This window comes from Amblyraja radiata, chromosome 1 (assembly GCF_010909765.2).
Source record: "Amblyraja radiata isolate CabotCenter1 chromosome 1, sAmbRad1.1.pri, whole genome shotgun sequence".
In the NCBI taxonomy this organism is placed as follows: Eukaryota; Metazoa; Chordata; class Chondrichthyes; order Rajiformes; family Rajidae; genus Amblyraja; species Amblyraja radiata.
In genome coordinates, this window is record NC_045956.1 from 9,220,148 (window position 1) to 9,238,881 (window position 18,734).

The 18,734-nt window shown below is 44.2% G+C and overlaps 1 protein-coding gene across 1 annotated transcript; it reads left to right on the forward strand.

Moving 5' to 3' along the window:
* The first annotated feature begins 3,012 nt into the window (after positions 1-3,012).
* On the forward strand, positions 3,013-6,102 carry LOC116970804 (interleukin-8-like). Its single transcript, XM_033017351.1, has 4 exons — positions 3,013-3,138; positions 3,753-3,888; positions 3,989-4,072; positions 5,132-6,102. Exons 1-4 carry the CDS (start codon positions 3,075-3,077, stop codon positions 5,157-5,159), a joined length of 312 nt encoding a protein of 103 aa, XP_032873242.1. The 5' UTR covers positions 3,013-3,074; the 3' UTR covers positions 5,160-6,102.
* Positions 6,103-18,734: the final 12,632 nt, after the last annotated feature.

Sequence of the window (18,734 nt, forward strand, 5' to 3'; positions counted from 1 at the left end):
GCCTCTGTAAAATAATCTCAATTTCAGGACATTAATTCTTGTATCTGATATTGCAAGTGTAACCTGGTGTTGTGCAATTCTCATGGAGATGAAGACATATCAAGACCCAATGAGCTCTAAGCACCTGAACTATGATTTATACTTTTTCTTTAAACTTTCAATAACCAATTATTGCAGATCAGAGAAAAGATGAGAATCAAATCTTCTGCAGAAATTCATGGGAAGAACAAAGACAGCAGGAGCAAAGACTCTTTTGCCTTGATGGGTTTCACCACAGAGTTTTTTTTTCCTTGATATCTTTCTAAAATGTCAAGTGTGTTAGTGCCTTTACATGCCATTACCAGAAGTGAAATGTCACTAACAATTTGTGCTGGAGCCACAGCCAAGAAAGCTTAAATGAACTATCGAGCATGTTATTCAGTTTCTTGGAAGTTGCTGCATTGCACTCATCCAGGCAAGTGAAGAGTATTCATTCCATCACCCTCCTGACGTGCTTTGTAGATGACTACGGCCGTGGGATATTAGGAGGTGAACCTCTTGCTCCAGAATATCCTGCCGCTGACCAGATTTGGTAGTCACAGCGTTTATATCCAGTCGAGGTTTTAATCAATGGTGACCCACAAGATATTAATAGTGAGGGACAATGTTAGTTAGGCCAGGATGTTGTGGGTCTTTGATGATGTTGGCTGCCTTTTAGAGGCAGCGACTTCAATAGATCCCTTCGATGGTGGGGAGGTCAAAGCTGGTAATGGACTGGGCAGTGGTCACAACCCTTTGCAGTCTTTTCCGCTCCTGGACGTTCAAGTTGCCGAACCAGGCCAAGATGCAACCAGTCAGTTTGCTCTCTACCACGCACCTGTAGAAGTTCAGGAGAATCCTCTTTGAAATGCTGATTCTCCGAAATCTTCTCAGCAAGTAGAGTCGCTGATGTGCCTTCTTTGTAATTGCATCAGTGTGCTGGGTCCAGGAAAGGTCTTTGGAAATATGCATGCCCAGGAATTAGAAGTTTTTGATCCTCTCCACCATTGTCCCATTGATGTAAACAGGATTGTGGGTCCTCATCCTTCCCCTACCAAAGTCCACAATCAGTTCCTTGATTTTTCTAGTGATGAGAACCAGGTTATTGTGCTGGCACCATTTGGTCAATCGGTCGATCTCACTTCTATACACTGACTGATCACCATCTGTGATTCATCCAACAACAGTGGTGTCGTCAGTGAACTTGATGATGGAGTTCGCACTGTGGTTGGCTATGCAGTCATGGGTAAAGAGTGAGTACAGCAGGGGGCTGAGCACGCTGCCTTGAGGTGCTCCCATGCTGATTGTTACTGAGGATGAAGTATTTCTGCCAATTCGAACTGACTGTGGTCTGTGGATGAGGAAGTCGAGGATCCAATTGCAGAGGGATGCGCAGAGACCCAATTCCGTGAGCTTGGTAACCAGCTTCGAGGGCATGATGGTATTGAACGCCAAGCTGTAGCCTATAAACAGCAGCCTGATGTAAATGTTTTTATTGTCCAAGTGGTCCAATGCAGAGTGGAGAGCGCATCCTCCGTTGACCTGTTGTGGCGGTAGGCGAACTGTAGTGGATCGAGGTCCTTGTCCAAAACGTTTTCATTCAACGCGCCACGATATTGGTTCACCGGTGCACATGTAGATATGCAGGGATTTGGGTTCTTGGGAAATGGCAAGTGGGTGTCGGTGAGAATGGGCTGATGACATCACTTTACAAGCTGCTGGACCTGCCTCCACTAAGTCTGGAACTTTGCAGCAGTTTCAGGAAGCTTCTGCACCTGTGACCCACTGGTTGCCACAAAGTCTGGGCTTTTGCAGGAGCTCCAGAACACTGACGCTTAATGCATGCTTGTGATTGGTCCAGAAGGGTGGCCTGCACCTGGACGTTTCTTATTGCCCTAAAAACGTTTCTACTTTGTTTCTTTGTCTCCCCATCATCACCTGTGATTGGTTGCCCTCAATGGTATGCTTCTCTATGTACTAAGATGTTTCTACTTTGTGGTATGTATGAAGATGTTTGCAGATACTGTTATATGATTGGGAGAAGGAGTTGTCACCCCATATGTATCTTCTCTCCGGTATCGGTGATGGGGTTTGTAGAGGTTGCCCTCCCCCTGTATTGTCACCACACAGAGAAACTGTCTGAAAATCACTGAAAGAGGAGACCTTCGCTTGTTTCTTATGAAAATCGAACCAGATATCCAACAGTTAGTTTCTCAGCATCAGGCTCAAGGATCCCATTAAATTAAAGGTAATTTCAATTAATTTTATTGTTTTCTGCTGGGTAGGTAACTTTTTTTTTCAATTTAAATATTAGTGGGCGGTACGGAAATTTCACCCTCACGAAAGTTACAAAAGTGGGCGCTAAGTATTAAAAGGTTGAAGAGCACTGAGCTACAGAAACACCCAAGTAGCTACAGTTACACTGAGGTAGCTACAATCACACTGAAGTACCTGTGGTCATATTGAGGTAGTTACAGTCACACTGAAGCACCTGAAGTCACACTGTAGCTACAGAAACACTCAAGCAGCTACAGTCACACTGAAGTATCTACAATCATACTGAAGCTATTACTGCCCAACTTTTTTTCATCCATCACTTGGCACTTTGCTCATATTCACAACTCCATCATATTTACTGACAATTGTAGGTTTGCTTTTCACTGTTTCAATCACACACCAACCCTTAGCTCAATGCCCCTTAATCCTTGCAGTGTTTTCCCCTCGCCAGCTCTTCAGCACCAATTCCCAGCTGCTGCAAATTAAAGAAAGGCGAAGCGGTGCAAGATTGTGAAATAAAAATTCCTTTGAGTTAGACGTTCTTATCTGTTTAGAGCCCAGATGGATTATTTCCTGCCACTTGTTTTTGTGTCACTCTGTCTATTGTTGCATTGTAGAATAACCTCAGCTTCCTGGGAAACTCCAGGCAATGACGTCAGCTGCTGATTCATAACATTTGCCAAATAAATACAGCAGTTGAAGTCCAAGGATCAGCCAGAGACAGCAGCAGCAGCAGCAGCAGCAGCACAAAGTTAAAGAACAACATACAACACAGCACAATGAACAGCAGAGTTATGTTCTCCATCCTTGCCCTCTTCATGTTGTCTGCAACTTCCATACAAGGTAAGAAGTTATTAAACCATCCAATGTATATTGTTACTTCTAGAATCCACTTTTTTTAAAGAACATAGTACTAAATGTAGCGAATTACAATAATCCAAATAAGAAAGTAAAGGACAGTGATGTGAATTGTGTGAATGTCTCCTTAACACATAGTAAAGGATTGCCAGGGAAATATTGCCCAGGTGAACGCACACTAAGACAAGGAATGTGCTTTCACTAACTAACCCAGTCACAACGCTGAACTCTATATCAAAGCTTCAATTGAATGGCTTCTGTTCCATCAACATGGAATAATGTTAAAACATTTCTAATAAATCACACAAGGTATGTTTGCAGGGAGAATGAATAATTAAAATAAATTGGAAAATCAGAATTAAATCAAAGATGTTCTCAATTTGTGCAAGAAATACTTTATGTAGCCCTCTGCAACTCTGACACAGCATGAGCCAGATCTGCTTTCAAACAGAATATATTTATTTCTGAAATACCTGATTACAGATGTACCTACATATGACAAATAGTGAGCAAACATGAGATCTTAGTAGCTGTTTTGAAGTTTGCATAACGGATGATTCCAGGAAAGTCTCACATTCTGTTGTCCATCCCATCTACAGCAGCATCGATGGGAAGCTCGGGGATGAACCTGCGATGTCGGTGTATCAGAACATCCGCAATATTCATCCATCCAAAGTTCATGGAGAATATCGATATTATTCCACCAGGCCCCCACTGCGAGACAGTAAACATCATGTAAGTTGTTGTATGAAATGGTCCTCTCTTTATTTTAATGCTAATTTCAATGATAATAGGGTCGTTTTAGCTAACTGTTTTTTATCGTTTTTCTTCACAGTGCCACCCTTAAAAATGGCAACATGATCTGTCTGGAACCTAAAGCAATCTGGGTGCAGAGAGTGATTAACAGGATGATCAATGAGTAAGTTTCACTTCTTTAACCTGAGCTACCATGATCTCAGTGATGGAGCAACAAAGCTGTTTCACCAAAATACCGAGTCAATTAGCCACCGTTTTATCTGAATATGTAGCTGGAACCAAGCGAGAAAATATATGGCCAACTTTTATGCCTCATTTTAACTGATCTTCCTCTCATGATTTCTACAAAATGTCAGAGTTAAAATCAAGATTACAGCCTTGTACTAATGTGAATTTGCTGCATTATTAGACATTTCCATTTCTTCCCCTTCTCCTCTGAAACTCTCTACAACAAGCTGCTCAGCAAACAAGATTTTATGTTGAGGAAAAATGACCCAGAATTCTGGAGCACTTTCTCCACTGTTGAACCTTAACTTAAACTTTGATCCAAAAGCCAACATTTTGGGACAAAGGCGCTGAAACCATTTGGTTTAGTTGATGGCCTGACTAAGATTCACTTGGCTGGGAAAAGGAGGTCTCACCAAGGCCTCATCCACCAATATCCAGGGACATTATCAGCATTACTTCAGGCAAACTAATACTGCCCACAGATGGGAATAAAGATTGGCTGTAAGAGGGTTGGAGAGGAGGAAACTGGTCACGAGCTCGCCCAATATCCCACTTGCCATTACTGCAACATGCTGAGTGGATAATGGAGGAGGTAGATTAATTAAGATGCAGAGGCAGCATGAATTGTCACCCAACTTTAAATCATTCTGTCCGACTGCCCCATGTAACTATGCAGGGAAATCCTACTACAATCCCCACTGTAAAATCCTCTCAGGTATCTTCAGCTAGAACAGCGCATGTATGTCATTCATATGTTATAATCGGGTAAATTAAAAACATTCAGACTACAGAGAGATCCTTCCTTAAGTAATTTGAACTATTCCAATGATTCCATAGTCTGAAAATAATAATATTGTGTCCCAGTAATATTTAGCCTCTGAAAATATTTAGCATTATATCGGTAAGAACAAGTAATAATTTAGTTTAGTAGCAATGTAAATTGTCTTCTGAAATTACACAGTGTAATGTTTATTCATTGTTGACATTTCTATAGGCGCAAGAAGAAGGAGAAAGCTCAATGAGAAGTTTGAATGTGAAGATGTACATGGGAATCTCCATTGGCTCAGCCTCTGTAGTTGAGCTCATTGTAAACTCCTTCAGTCAATGAAATTGCAACTAATTTAAATTATTATGGTATTATATCTGCTGCATTGTTTTGTTACAAAGATTTTTGTTGGATTTTTTTAAAGTATTTTGTTTAATTGAGTTTTAATTAACTTATTTTGTGTGCATTAATGATATAAATAATTGACAGTGGTTTAAAGACTGAATGTAAAATAATCAGAGGTCGGGATCTGTGATCCTCATTCTTTGATGAAGTTGCCTGTGTTACCCACCCCGATTACTGCATTCCTATGGTTACTGATCTTAAACTGTTAATGCTTATTCTGTCAAACAACCTGAAACATGGAGGGATTTGGCATAATTGGTAGAAATCTCTTCAGCATTTGTAAAACAAACCTTTTTACATTAACTCTTAACTGCTTCCTCACCAGAGAATGGGAGAGTGGACAAGGTTTCAGAACCTAATGTGTATATTTATTGTTTGATTATCTGTATTATGATTCGTTTTCCTGTAATTATTTAATATTTATGTAATTGTTTTCTATTTATACATTTTTATCAGTATTGAAAAATGTTCTACAACGAAAATGCTGAATGATTTATAGGGATAACAACTTGTATAGTTTTTTTGAACTAATTTAAAATTGTATGGCATATTGCTACAAACTATACTTATCTTCATATAGATTGTTTACATAAATGTGCAACTGTTAGAAACAGTTCACAAAAATGTTTATTTGGGCTATCTGGTCTATCTCAGCCTGAACATAAATGTACTGTTCAATTAGTTCCACACGACTAATTTTTCTACATTTGTAAAAAAAGATCGTTTTGTTGTTATTTTCTGTTTAAAATGTTAATCCAGTTCAAAAGAGCATTAAACCAAAGTTTTAAAATATATTTCTGTTGTTTGAGACTTGATTGCACATCAATCACTTATACATTTGTTCAACACACAGCACAGTTTGCTTCTGTTAATATTCAACATCCAGAAAAAGGAATTGAATTCATGTCGTATGGTTCAGAATCTCAGAGAATCATAAAATACTTCATAGCCACTAAAACATGTTTTGTAGTATACTCACAGTTGGAATGTATTAGTTTAAAATCCAATGATCACACCGTCACATGCCACAAGCAGAAATGAAACTACACCCAGATAAGGTGTCCAGTAAACCTTTGGCACGTGGGATTAGGCAAACGCACTCACTGAGGCATGTGGTAGAACAATAGATGCTTTCTTCATTACTACACTCAAAATACTGGGCATGCTCACAACATTAATCAGGCACAACATTCTTTAAAAAAACAAACATAACTTAGCAATAATTCATTCATCAATATTTTCATGAAACTATCTAATCTAATCCTCTAAGTATTCATTTCACCTTGTAACAAAATCTCTCAGGCATTAAATATGTTTTCATTGGGACAATTAATCTTGTCTTGTGATTTCCAGATAAGAACATCAGAACATATGAGAATAGCAGCACAGTGCAGGCATTCGGCCCCTCAGACCTGCCTTGCCCTTCCATGTAAACATGGCTGATCTGCCTCAGGCCTCATTTCCTCTTTGGTGGCAATTTGCCAAAGCCCATAATTCCATGATTGTTCAAATATTTAAACATATTTCAGTAGATCCAAGAAGAAGGAGGGAGCTCAATGAGAAGTTTGAATAGAAACATAGAAACAAAAAAAATAGGTGCAGGAGGAGGCCATTCGGCCCTTCGAGCCATTCAATATGATCATGGCTGATCATCTATAATCAGTACCCTGTTCCTGCTTTTTCTCCCATATCTCTAGGTATGTTGCAAAACGTACCTGAAGCGTCGCTGAAAATCTGTCTCAGCCCGTGTGCGCGATTTTGGCGCCGTTTAGAGGGGGGCGGGTTTAAAACGCGATTTTCCCTAGGCTGTTCAAATCGAAGTTTTTCAGCCTAGTTAATTATTAACGAAAAATCGCTGGAAGATTCCCTCGCTTGAGCTATTATTAGTTTTAAGGGCTTTATTAAATTGTTATAGTAGGTTAAAAATTAACCTCTAAACCCCCGACCGCCGGCAAACGGCCGGATCTCATACAGGGGAAAACGGAAGGTAGGCTGTTTATTTTTATGTTAAAAAGGGCTTCTTAAGATCCCTTTATACAAAGTTTAATATTGCGAGGAGCTAATTTTGGGCCCATTATATCCCGCAGTATTTTTCTGGGAATTTGAGGGCACAAATCTACCGCAATGTGAACGTTCTAAACCAGCGCGTTCACAGGATCCCACTAGAAAGCTGATTTAAAATGGACTTTAATTTACAGCAATTAAACACTAAATTCCTTCCATTTGGCCTATAAATTCATGTAAATGAGATTTAAAAATCATGTTTTACTGTGAATTATTTGTGAATATTATTTGGACACTTAGGCTATTTAAAAATGTTAATCATTGATTAAGAAATGGATAGATGTTTAGATCTAGTAATTGAAGTTTGAAATTAGCTACAATTAGGTAACTAAATAATTATATGCTTTAATTTCAGGTCATCCAAGTAAGATTATTTTATATTTGTTTCAGAATGCTTCAATCTATGATAACTGAAAATTTCATTCAGTTCTCTTAATTTTTAAGAAAGTTATGGGCTTTTGACTGTCCATGATCACAGCTTTTTTGTTATGTCCATAGAAAATCAATAGGGAACAAGATGCTCATTTCCGAGTATGAAAATGGCCATAACTTTTTAAATACTTGAGATATGAAAGTGAATTAGGTGTCAAATTAAACTTATTTTTATGCTTTATCTGATGGGATAAATTGCAGACTTGATTTTTTAAATCTCAAAATTTTGTAACATTGCTAATATCTCTTGATTCTTTTTGCCCTGTCAAGATGTACACGGGAATCTATAGTTTAGCTCGTTGTAAACTCCTTCAACAAAAAATGCAGCTGAAAATACCATAATAATTTGAACAAATTTAAATATCCCCAATTTTAAATGACTTCTCCCTAATCATGTAACGAGGTTGTGACGTTTGTGACTCTCCCACTGGTGAAGCATCTTGACGTCCGCACTCTCATGACCCCTTGGGATCTTATAGGTTTGATGAATGAATATTCAATAGTTATTACATGTAATTTGAACCTCAATGAGGCTCAAACAAAACTTAGTTTCCACAGCCATACAAACAGAGACAATTCCGACAAGACACACACACAATTCAATTTACACAAACATCCATCACAGTAAATCTCCTCCTCACTGTGATGGAAGGCAAAGCCTTTTCTCTGCCCTGCACCATTTTTCTCCTGATGTTGAAGCCCCAGGTGGGCGATGGTAAGTTCCACGGCCATTTTAGGCCACGCCGGGCGATGTACGGCCCCGCTCCAGGCCCAAAAGTCACAAAGTTGGAGCCCCCGGCGGGCGTTGGAATGTCCCATGGCCATTGAAGCCACGCCGGGCGATGTACGGCCCCGCTCCGGGTCATTCCAACCCCGCGACACGGGCTGGAGAAGTCGCGTTGCGGGAGCTCCGGAAAGCGGTCTCCACCCGGACCCGCGAGCTCCCGATGTCCCAGTCCATCGGACCTGCGGCTGCAGCTGGAGCCTCCGAGCTCCGGGGTCGGGCCGCAGCAGCCAGCCACCACCGTTCAGGGCCGGCGTTAAGCCGATTTGACCGATTGCTCCCAATTGGGCCCCGCGCCTAAGCGGGGCCCCGCACTAATGTTCAGTATTTCGTTCGGAAATACGAATTCTCTTTGTTAAATAAAGATTTTTTTAAACGAACATGTATAACAACCGCTGCACGGCCATCAGACACAAACGATTTGTTAACTAGTGCTGTTAGCACTTCCTAACAGTAAGTAGTTAACACCTTGTTATGCAACGTCATGAATCTGCATCTATCCGCATTCCTCAGTAAATGTTATAGTGTTTTGAACAAGTATTAATGACGCCATGTTCCTTTGAATAAAATTCACGCGGCGTCATTAATACTTGTTTAAAACACAATTACATTTACTGAGGAATGTAGATCGATGACACGTTGAGAATTTCATTTAACTCACCATCATGAGTGAGGGCCCCAGACCGTGAGAAGGGGCTTCTTCCTGGTGTGCAGGTTAGTCATTCACCTACCGACCCACGTTGTGTCTCTCTGTCTTTTGCTCACTCCCTCCCTCCCTCTTTCTCTCGCACTCTCTCTCCCGCTCCCCATATTGTCTCTCTCTAGCTCTCCCACTCCCTCTCTATCACCCTGTCCCCTCAGCATTCCCGGAATCATTGATGTTTAGCGGTAGACAAAAATGCTGGAGAAACCCAGCTGGTGAGGCATTCGCCTGGCCCGCTGAGTTCCTCCAGCACTCTGTGTTTTTTGTTTGGCTCTGAAGTTGAAGGTGGCTCAGCGGGACGGGCATCGGCTCTGGGGAGAGGGTTGTGTTTCTGGTCGAGACCCTTCTTCAGACAATCACAAGTACTCTCACCGACGCGAGTTCAGTTCGGTCTGAAGAAGGGTCTTCTCTCCAGAGTCGCTGCGCTGCCTGTTCTGCTGAGTTACTCCAGCTTTATGTCTATCTTCAATTTCAGAGAATTACAATTTCTCACGGGGGCCTTATAACGTCTCTAAACCCCTCTGGGACCCTCTGAACACCTCTAAACCCCCTATAGCCCCCCTATTTCCCTCTATTCCCCTCTAAACAATTGTAAACACACCTGAACCCTCTAAACATCTCTAAACCTTTTAAACCCCTCTAAACTAGGAGGCTGCAAGGTGACTTGGATAGGCTGGGTGAGTGGGCAAATGCATGGGAGATGCAGTATAATGTGGAAAAATGTGAGGTTATCCACTTTGGTGGCAAAAACAGGAAAGTAGACTATTTGAATTGTGGCCGATTAGGAAAAGGGGAGATGCAACGAGACCTGGGTGTCATGGTTCACCAGTCATTGAAAGTAGGCACGCAGGTGCAGCAGGCAGTGAAGAAAGCGAATGGTATTTTAGCATTCATAGCAAAAGGATTTGAGTATAGGAGCAGGGAGGTTCTACTGCAGTTGTACAGGGTCTTGGTGAGACCACACCTGGTGTATTGGTACAGTTTTGGGCTCCTAATCTTGCCATAGAGGGAGTACAGAGAAGGTTCACCAGACTGATCCCTGGGATGTCAGGACTTTCATATGAAGAAAGACTGGATAGACTCGGCTGGTACTCGCTAGAATTTAGAAGATTGAGGGGGGATCTTATAGAAACGTACAAAATTCTTAAGGGGTTGGACAGGCTAGATGCAGGAAGATTGTTCCTGATGTTGGGGAAGTCCAGAACAAGGGGTCATGGTTTAAGGATAAAGGGGAAATCTTTTAGGACTGAGATGAGAAAACGTTTTTTATTCAGAGCGGTGAATCTGTGGAATTCTCCGCCACATAAGGTAGTTGAGGCCAGTTCATTGGCTATATTTAAGAGGGAGTTGGATGTGGCCCTTGTGGCTAAAGGGATCAGGGGGTATGGAGAGAAGGCAGGTACAGGATACTGAGTTGGATGATCAGCCATGATCATATTGAATGGCTGTGCAAGCTCGAAGGGCCGAATGGCCTCTACTCCCGCACCTCAGATTCAGATTCAGATTCAACTTTAATTGTCATTGTCAGTGTACGGTACAGAGACAACAAAATGCAGTTAGCATCTCCCTGGAAGAGCGACATAGAATATGATTTCAATAAATAAAACTATTTACATGTATACAGACATAGTGTTTTTCCTGTGGGAGGAGTGGTGGGGGGGGGGGATGATTGGCAGTCACCGAGGTACAGTGTTGAGTAGTGTGACAGCCGCAGGGAAGAAGCTGTTCCTGGACCTGCTGGACCGGCAACGGAGAAACCTGTAGCGCCTCCCGGATGGTAGGAGGGTAAACAGTCCATGGTTGGGGTGAGAGCAGTCTTTGGCGATGCTGAGCGCCCTCTGCAGACAACGCTTGCTTTGGACAGACTCAATGGAGGGGAGCGAGGAACCGGTGAAGCGTTGGGCAATTTTCACCACCCTCTGCAGTGCTTTCCGGTCGGAGACAGAGCAGTTGCCATACCATACTGTGATACAGTTGGTAAGGATGCTCTAGATAGTGCAGCAGTAGAAGTTCACCAGGATCTGAGGAGACCTATTGTCTATGGTTCTATGACTGCGTCCAACTGCTGTCTGGTTCGTTGATCGGTTTGCTAGATATGAACTGTTTTGGGAGAGAAAAATTCTCACGGCAGACCAAACGTGTTAAACAGAAATTGGTCAGATATTGAGCTTTACACAGTGAGAAATCATGTGACATAATCACTGAATTTAATTTTAAATGAATGTACCTGCATGTTATACAGGTGCACAACCTTTTATCCAGAGTTCCGGAAACCGAAAAACTCCGAAAACCGGCCATTTTTTCCAGGATGTCGTCTGCACACCAAAGCTCGTGTTTGGGGCCAAACTTGACCCGAAACGACCCACAGTCAACCCAGGTCTGTACTACTGTAGCGGCTGCCTCCTCCCCGGAGACCGGGGAGACACTTAAACATCTGTAAATCATTGCTTAAATGTTAGTCAGTTAGTTTGGAGGGCTTTTATGTGAAGGGGGGGGGGAAGCGGGAAACTTTAATTCTTAGTCCCCTACCTGGCCGGAGAGGCGGGGAGCGGTCAATGCCTTACCGGGTCGCCGTGCAGTAAGCTCCGGAGCGCTGTGGCCGCCAACTCCCAGCTGGGGCTGCGGGTGACCGGCCGCGGGCGGCACCGGTTGTAGCTCCGACCCCGGCAACTCTACCCCTGGCTGCGCGGCGCTCCAAATCCATCGCAGCCCGCGGCCGGACGCCCGCAGACCCAGCTCCACTGTGGCCGCCGACATGTTGTGTGTCGGCGGCCACAGCGCTCCGGAGCTTACCGTACGGCGACCCGGTAAGGCATTGCCCGCTCCCCGCTGGTATCCCAGCGCTGCGACGCCGCCGACTCCCAACATCGCGGAGCTGGGGCTGCGGGCGTCCGGCCGCGGGCCGTGCTGGATTTGGAGCGCCGCGCAGCCAGGGGTAGAGTTGCCGGGGTCGGAGCTCCAACCGGCGCCGCCCGCGGCCGGACGCCCGCAGCCCCAGCTCCGCGATGTTGGGAGTCAGCGGCCATAGCGCTCCGGAGCTTACTGCACGGCGACCCGGTAAGGCATTGCCCGCTCCCCGCCTCTCCGACCAGGTAGGGGACTAAGAATTAAAGTTTCCCCTTCACCCCCCCCACCACCCCACATAAAATCCCTCCAAACTAACTGACTACCATTTATGCAATGATTTACAATGATTCCCCGGTCACCGGGGAGGAGGCAGCCGCTCCAGACTTTTCAAGCCGCCCGCGCTACCTACCTAATCTCCGCTAAAAATCTTCCATTCGGAAATCCGAAAAATTCCGAAATCCGACAAGTGTCTGTTCCCAAGGCTTTCGGATAAAAGGTTGTGCACCTGTACTGTTTAGTTTGGAGATACCACCAGATAGTCTGGTTGATACAACCAGATTAGTTTGGAGATACAACCAGATTAGTTTGGAGATACATCCAGATAGTCCACTGAGTTCGCACCGACCAGCGATTTTTGTTACAGATTTGACAATTTTATTTGGCGGCCAATCAAACGCTGTCTCTAAGGGGGTTGCATCCAATCACCAACCAGCTTGCCTTAAAATTCCCGTCCAATCAACAAATAGGTCTCCTCCCATCCAATCAGCCGCTGTCTCCAAGGACATTGTGTCCAATCACATAATTAGCAGCCACGGTAAAGGTTGGAAGCCAGCGGAGCTACTGACAGGCAAACGGGAGGGAGCAGGAGAGATTCACACAGTGTAGAATCCATAGCACCTGGTGTACAATTTCATAATATATACTAAATAACGGGGCTGACACACCTTGGCTGGGAATCTGGGGTTCACCAAAATTGTTCCCAATTGGGCCCCGCACCCCCTAAGGCCGGCCATGCACGCACACACACAGACGCATACACACAAACACACACACTCACAGTCACACAGACACAGAGACACAATCACATACACTCATAAACACACACACACACACACACACACACACACACACACACACACACACATTCAATCTTTCAAAGTGCCGCTCATTTTATTAGATGTGTGACACTTTCATATAGTTTTTCAAAATTTTAGTATATCAAGCATTTAATGTTTTTTTTGGTTAAAGACGAGCATACTACACGAAATATAAACATACATAAATTTTTACTTTTGTAGAGTAGGGGCCCCGCCATCAGTTTTCTAATTGGGCCCCGCAATTCCTAGCACCGGCCCTGCCACCGTTCCCCACGCTCCGAGGCCGGCCAGCCCCACGATGGTAAGTCCGCAGCTCCACAGGCTCCGCGACTGGAGCCCCCAAGTCATTCCAGCTGGAGGCCGTTCCACGGTGCTAGGCCACAACGACAACGGAGACCCGACACGGAAAGGTCGGGTCCTCGTGCAGGGAAGAGATTTTTTTTAAGTTTCCCCCTCCCCCCCCCCCCCCACATAAACACAGTTAAAAACAGTATTAAAAAACACGAACAACTGCATTTAACTAGACAAAAAAAAAAAAGACAGACAGGCTGAAGGGGCCGCTGCAACAGTGAGTCGCACCCCCGCACAAATCATGAAATCATCTCAGTTCTTCTGGACTCCAAAGAATATACATCTGATTTCTTTAGTTGGTGAAAGCATAACCTTCTCATTCTCAAGAACTAGCCTTGTGAATTTTTGAACGATTTCCAAAGCTAGTTTATCCTTTCTTAAATAAGGGGATCAAAACTATGCAAAGCACGCAAGGTGTGGCCTCACCAGAATTGTAACAATACTTCTCAATTCCTACAATCAGCACTCTTGAAATAATAGACACAAAAAGCTGGATTAAATCAACGGGTCAGACAGCATCTCAGGAGGAAAGGTAGAGATGACGTTTTGGATTGAGACCCTTCTTCAATTTGAATAAGGATCTCAAGCCGAAATGTCACCTATTCTTTTTCCCCAGAGATCCTGTCTGACTTGCTGAGTTTCTCCAGCTATTTGTGTCTATCTTCGGTTTAAACCAGCATTTGCAGTTCCTCCCTACACATACTCTTGAAATAATAATTAATGACTTTTTCTGCTTGCTGGACCTGCTCACTTTAGGCAATCGTGCTCACGAACATCACGATTCCTCTGTGTTTCACTCACACACAATCTCTCACTAGACCATTGTAATATATATTTAAGTACAAAGTAATTATCTCTTTGTACTTTTATTCTGAGCGGAATTATTTTCAAACTTTCCTTCTTGTGATAGCATTCATGAAGTGCACAAGAGACTATTTTTTAAAAACTTTTTTTTCTCACCACATGGAAGGATAATGAAAAACAGACAATTTTGTCGAGCTGGAATTGTGCAGTTGACTGTGAAATTTGACTGTGAAATGCCTATTGGTTGAGTGGTATGTGGTGATTGTGTCTTATTTGGCATGTAATGGATGATTGTACATCTGTAACAACGTCCTCATCTGCTATTAAGTACATTTGTGACATCAAGTAACACACAATCCCTACTTAATGACCACTATCCCAAATTACTCAACACACACAAATAATTAAGAATTTAGCAGCAGGAAGGATCCGCCACTGTCTGATTCACAGCTTGATTGCTAATTGATTTTCATTGTAAGTTGTTTTGGAGTGTTTGATATATCCAGCACTTGTAACTGAAACAACACGGTTTCAAGACTCCCTTCCTTGGCTTTCTCCTGGCAAATGTCCAAGCTATTAAAAACCAAACTGGATGAACTTAAAGCAAGACTGTCCTACCTTAGGGAAGTGAAAGATTGCCGGGAGCTCTGTTTTAAGAGATACTAGACTAAGTGGGAGCCATTGTGTCCCATGTTCACACGGGAGGACTGGTCCCCCAACGCAATATTCCACCTCTCCACCAATTCCAATATTGGTGGACAGTGTGGTGGGGGGTTGTCTGGATTGCTAGTATGGGTGACGTGGGCCAAAGGCATTGGTTTCCAGAGGGCTAGTATGGACAATGTGGGCCGAATGGATTTGTGGGCTGGCAGCTCAGTCACTCGGGCCTGGTGGGCTGGCAGCTCAGTCACTCAGGCCTGGTGGGCTGGCAGCTTAGTAACTCACGGCTGGTGGGCTGGCAGCTCAGTCACTCACCGCTGGTGGGCTGGCAGCTCAGTCACTCACGGCTGGTGGGCTGGCAGCTCAGTCACTCACGGCTGGTGGGCTGGCAGCTCAGTCACTCATGGCTGGTGGGCTGGCATTTGACTCACTCACGGCTGGTGGGCTCACCCACACACCCCCTCCATCAAACACACACCCTCCATCACACACACACACACACACAGACACACACACTCCATCTCACACACACACACACCCTCTATCTCACACTCACACACCGTCCATCTCACACACACACCCTCCATCTCACACACACACCCACCATCTCACACTCACACACACACTCACACACAACATATATATGACAGTAAAACTCTCTTGAATCTATTCACGCGGTTGAGCGTGGCCTCTCCCCTGAACGGGACTTCCGGAATGTGAGCTACCTTCAATTCAAGCAGCACAGTGCAGACCAATCCTTCACTTCAGTTCAAGCAGCACAGTGCAGACTCACAGTTCAATTCAGTCACGGCGTAGACTCACAGTTCTGGACTCAACTCTCACCTGAGGTCTTTCGAAGTGACTGATTCACGTCCGACCTCCGGAGCTTTATTCTCCTGGCCCCCCGGAAGAGGCATTACCTTCATCATGGTGACTGACTGGCGAGAAGGCCAATCTGCTGATCTCATGATTTTTTAAACATTCATAACTTTTTTATTATTTTACTGATCGTAAAAAACCTTGCGGCGGTTGGAGGGGAGGAGAGCGGTGAGTAAGATGGCGAAAAAATCATAGCGATATAGGGTAGCGTTTTTTCTAAAATTTATTTACAACGTAGACAGGAAGTGGTCAAGATTAGTAATAGTTTTTAGTAATAGTTCACATCTGCTTCACCTGACTCGTACAACCCGTGGGTTTCTCACTTTTCCGGATGGACTGCATGGTATCCTTGGCCAAGATAAGGGGGGAGGGGAGGGGTGTGCATACTAATGTACACCTCGTGGTACTCAGTGTGGCAATCCTGATGTGTCCCTGCTACGTGGGCGGCGCAGCGGTAGAGTTGCTGCCTTACAGCGCTTATAGCGCCAGAAAAACGGATTCAATCCCGGCTACGGGTGCTTGTCTGTATTGAGTTCTGAGATAACAACATGGACACCCATCAAATGTGGTGAGGCTTGCACGCTATAACGGGCTACAAAGTGAAGTCACGCAATATTGCTGGCAATAATCCATCCCTCTCTGTTGAAGTCGGTGCATTCTGTACTCATTTTGAACAGAAGGCCAGTGGTATGAGGTCACCAGTCCTGGCACCTGCAGCCAAGGCCATTGTTGGGACATCAGGTTGGCTTCCTGAAGGTGGACCAGCTGTGAGGCCTGGATGTGCCTGGCCTCAGCACAAAAATGAAAGCCAACACAATATAAATATTTCTAACTAAAGCAACGCCAATACTGGAGAAATGCCAACTAATGGCCTTTTAGCATGTGCACCATGCCTCTCCTCAGTTTGCCTGTGATAGTCCTGGCGTTTAGTTTAGTTTAGTTTAGTTTACTTTACTTTATGGACACAGCACGGAAACAGGCCCTTTGGCCCACTGAGTCAGTGCCAACCAGCGATCCCCAGACACTAGCACTACTCTACACATGAGGGACAATTTACAATATCTACCGAAGCCAATTAACCTACAAACCTGTACGTCTTTGTAGTGTGCGAGGAATCTGGAGCACCCGGGGAAAATTCACGAGGTCACATGGAGAACATGCAAACTCCATACAGAGAGCACCCATAGTCAGGACGCTGTAAGGCAGCAACTCTACCACAGCGCCACCCTGCCACTGCCCCAACAAAGTTGTTTCTTACTTGAAGTGGCAGAGATTGCTGAGGGCCCTCCAGGATGACCTTGCAATGTTTTGGCCTGGTGTCACATCTGCACGAGGGTAAGGACTGGCTGGCTGGACAATGTTGGCAAGTGGAACAGAAATGGTTTTGTTGAGAGCGAACTGCGGACTGTGCTCTACAGGGCCACTCCCACCATGCAAGGCCCTTTCAGACTACATATGAAGCATTGACTTGGAATGTGAACCAGAGTGATGGTGTGACTTTGTTCTTATTCTCTTTTTGTGCTTCCATCGCATCCTGTCATCACTCTCTGCAAGGATAGTGGCAGAAAGTTAGGACTTCCTCACAAAGGTGAAATAAGGTAGAGGTGTATGCTCACATGAAACACAACTTGCAGATCATCAGAGGTTAGTGGAAATGAGATGGAGAATCATATCATTTTAATCACACCAGGCCCACCACCAGCAACGGACCTGTCAGTTTCCCAAGCAAATCTCTTAAGTGGCCTTCTGCTGTGAACCAGCACCAGTGTTCCTAACAGAGAATGGTGCACGATTACTGTAGGGAGATGACATATTAACAGCATTTTATTGAAGATCGGCTATCTTTTCAATTAACTAGCCGCCGCCGCTCCTATTCCATAACTCCTGAAGATACTTGCATTTAGGTAATTTTCCTAAATTGAAGAATTCTTTAAAAAAGTCAGATTTCCATATGTCAGGTCTTCCGTAACTCGGGAAGCCCCTGCACAAGGAAAAAAAACCAGTTACAATTGTAAAGCTCAACTCAAAAATCCAGAAAAAGGCAACAATAATAATTTTTTTTAACAAGACTGGCACATGAAGAGTGGAACTGCTTGATGCAATATAGTGCTCATCACATCACATGTAACAACAGAGGAACACTGAATTGAAAGGAGGCAAACACAGGAAGACCCTAGTATAAAATATAGCTGCTGTTTACATTCCTAGTCATCAGGTTAGAGGACAGATGTGATAGCACAAGAGAGAGAGCAGAGAGGATGTTGTCAGGACTGAAGTTACAATACGTGGCCGTCCGAGCCAAAACTGATTTCTTTAGAACAAACGAGTTTGGAGTCGGGAGGAAGTAGTGGCAATCATTGTTGTGTTGCACTGATTTAATCAATGTGTGAAGCCCTGTCCCACTGTACGAGTTCATTCAAGAGCTCTCCCGAGTTTAAAAAAAAATCAAACTCGTGGTAAGCACGTAGAATGTACGTAGTGGGTACGTCGGAGCTCGGGGACGTATCTTAGCAGCTCGTAACGCTAACGGCAGGTACTCGGGAAACGCGGTAAGCTCGGGAAGACTCGTGAAGATTTTTCAACATGCTGAAAAATGTCCACGAGAGCCCCGAGTACCTACGAGAGGCCATTACCGTAAATCTCCGCGTTCGAATCAGGGCAAACTTGGGAGAACTCTTGAATGAACTCGTACAGTGGGACAGGGCTTAGACAGGCTGTGGTTACAGTGTGACCTATTGTATTGCAGATATTATCTGGGCTGCTCAAGCTGCACCTCCCAACTCCTCAACCTCTAACACCATGAAG

Coding starts and splice junctions, on each gene's coding strand:
- LOC116970804 (XM_033017351.1), top strand. CDS start 3,075: ATGAACAGCAGAGTTATGTTCTCCATCCTTGCCCTCTTCATGTTGTCT. Junction 3,889..3,988: donor TGCGAGACAGTAAACATCAT/GTAAGTTGTTGT, acceptor TTTTCTTCACAG/TGCCACCCTTAAAAATGGCA. Junction 4,073..5,131: donor ATTAACAGGATGATCAATGA/GTAAGTTTCACT, acceptor ACATTTCTATAG/GCGCAAGAAGAAGGAGAAAG.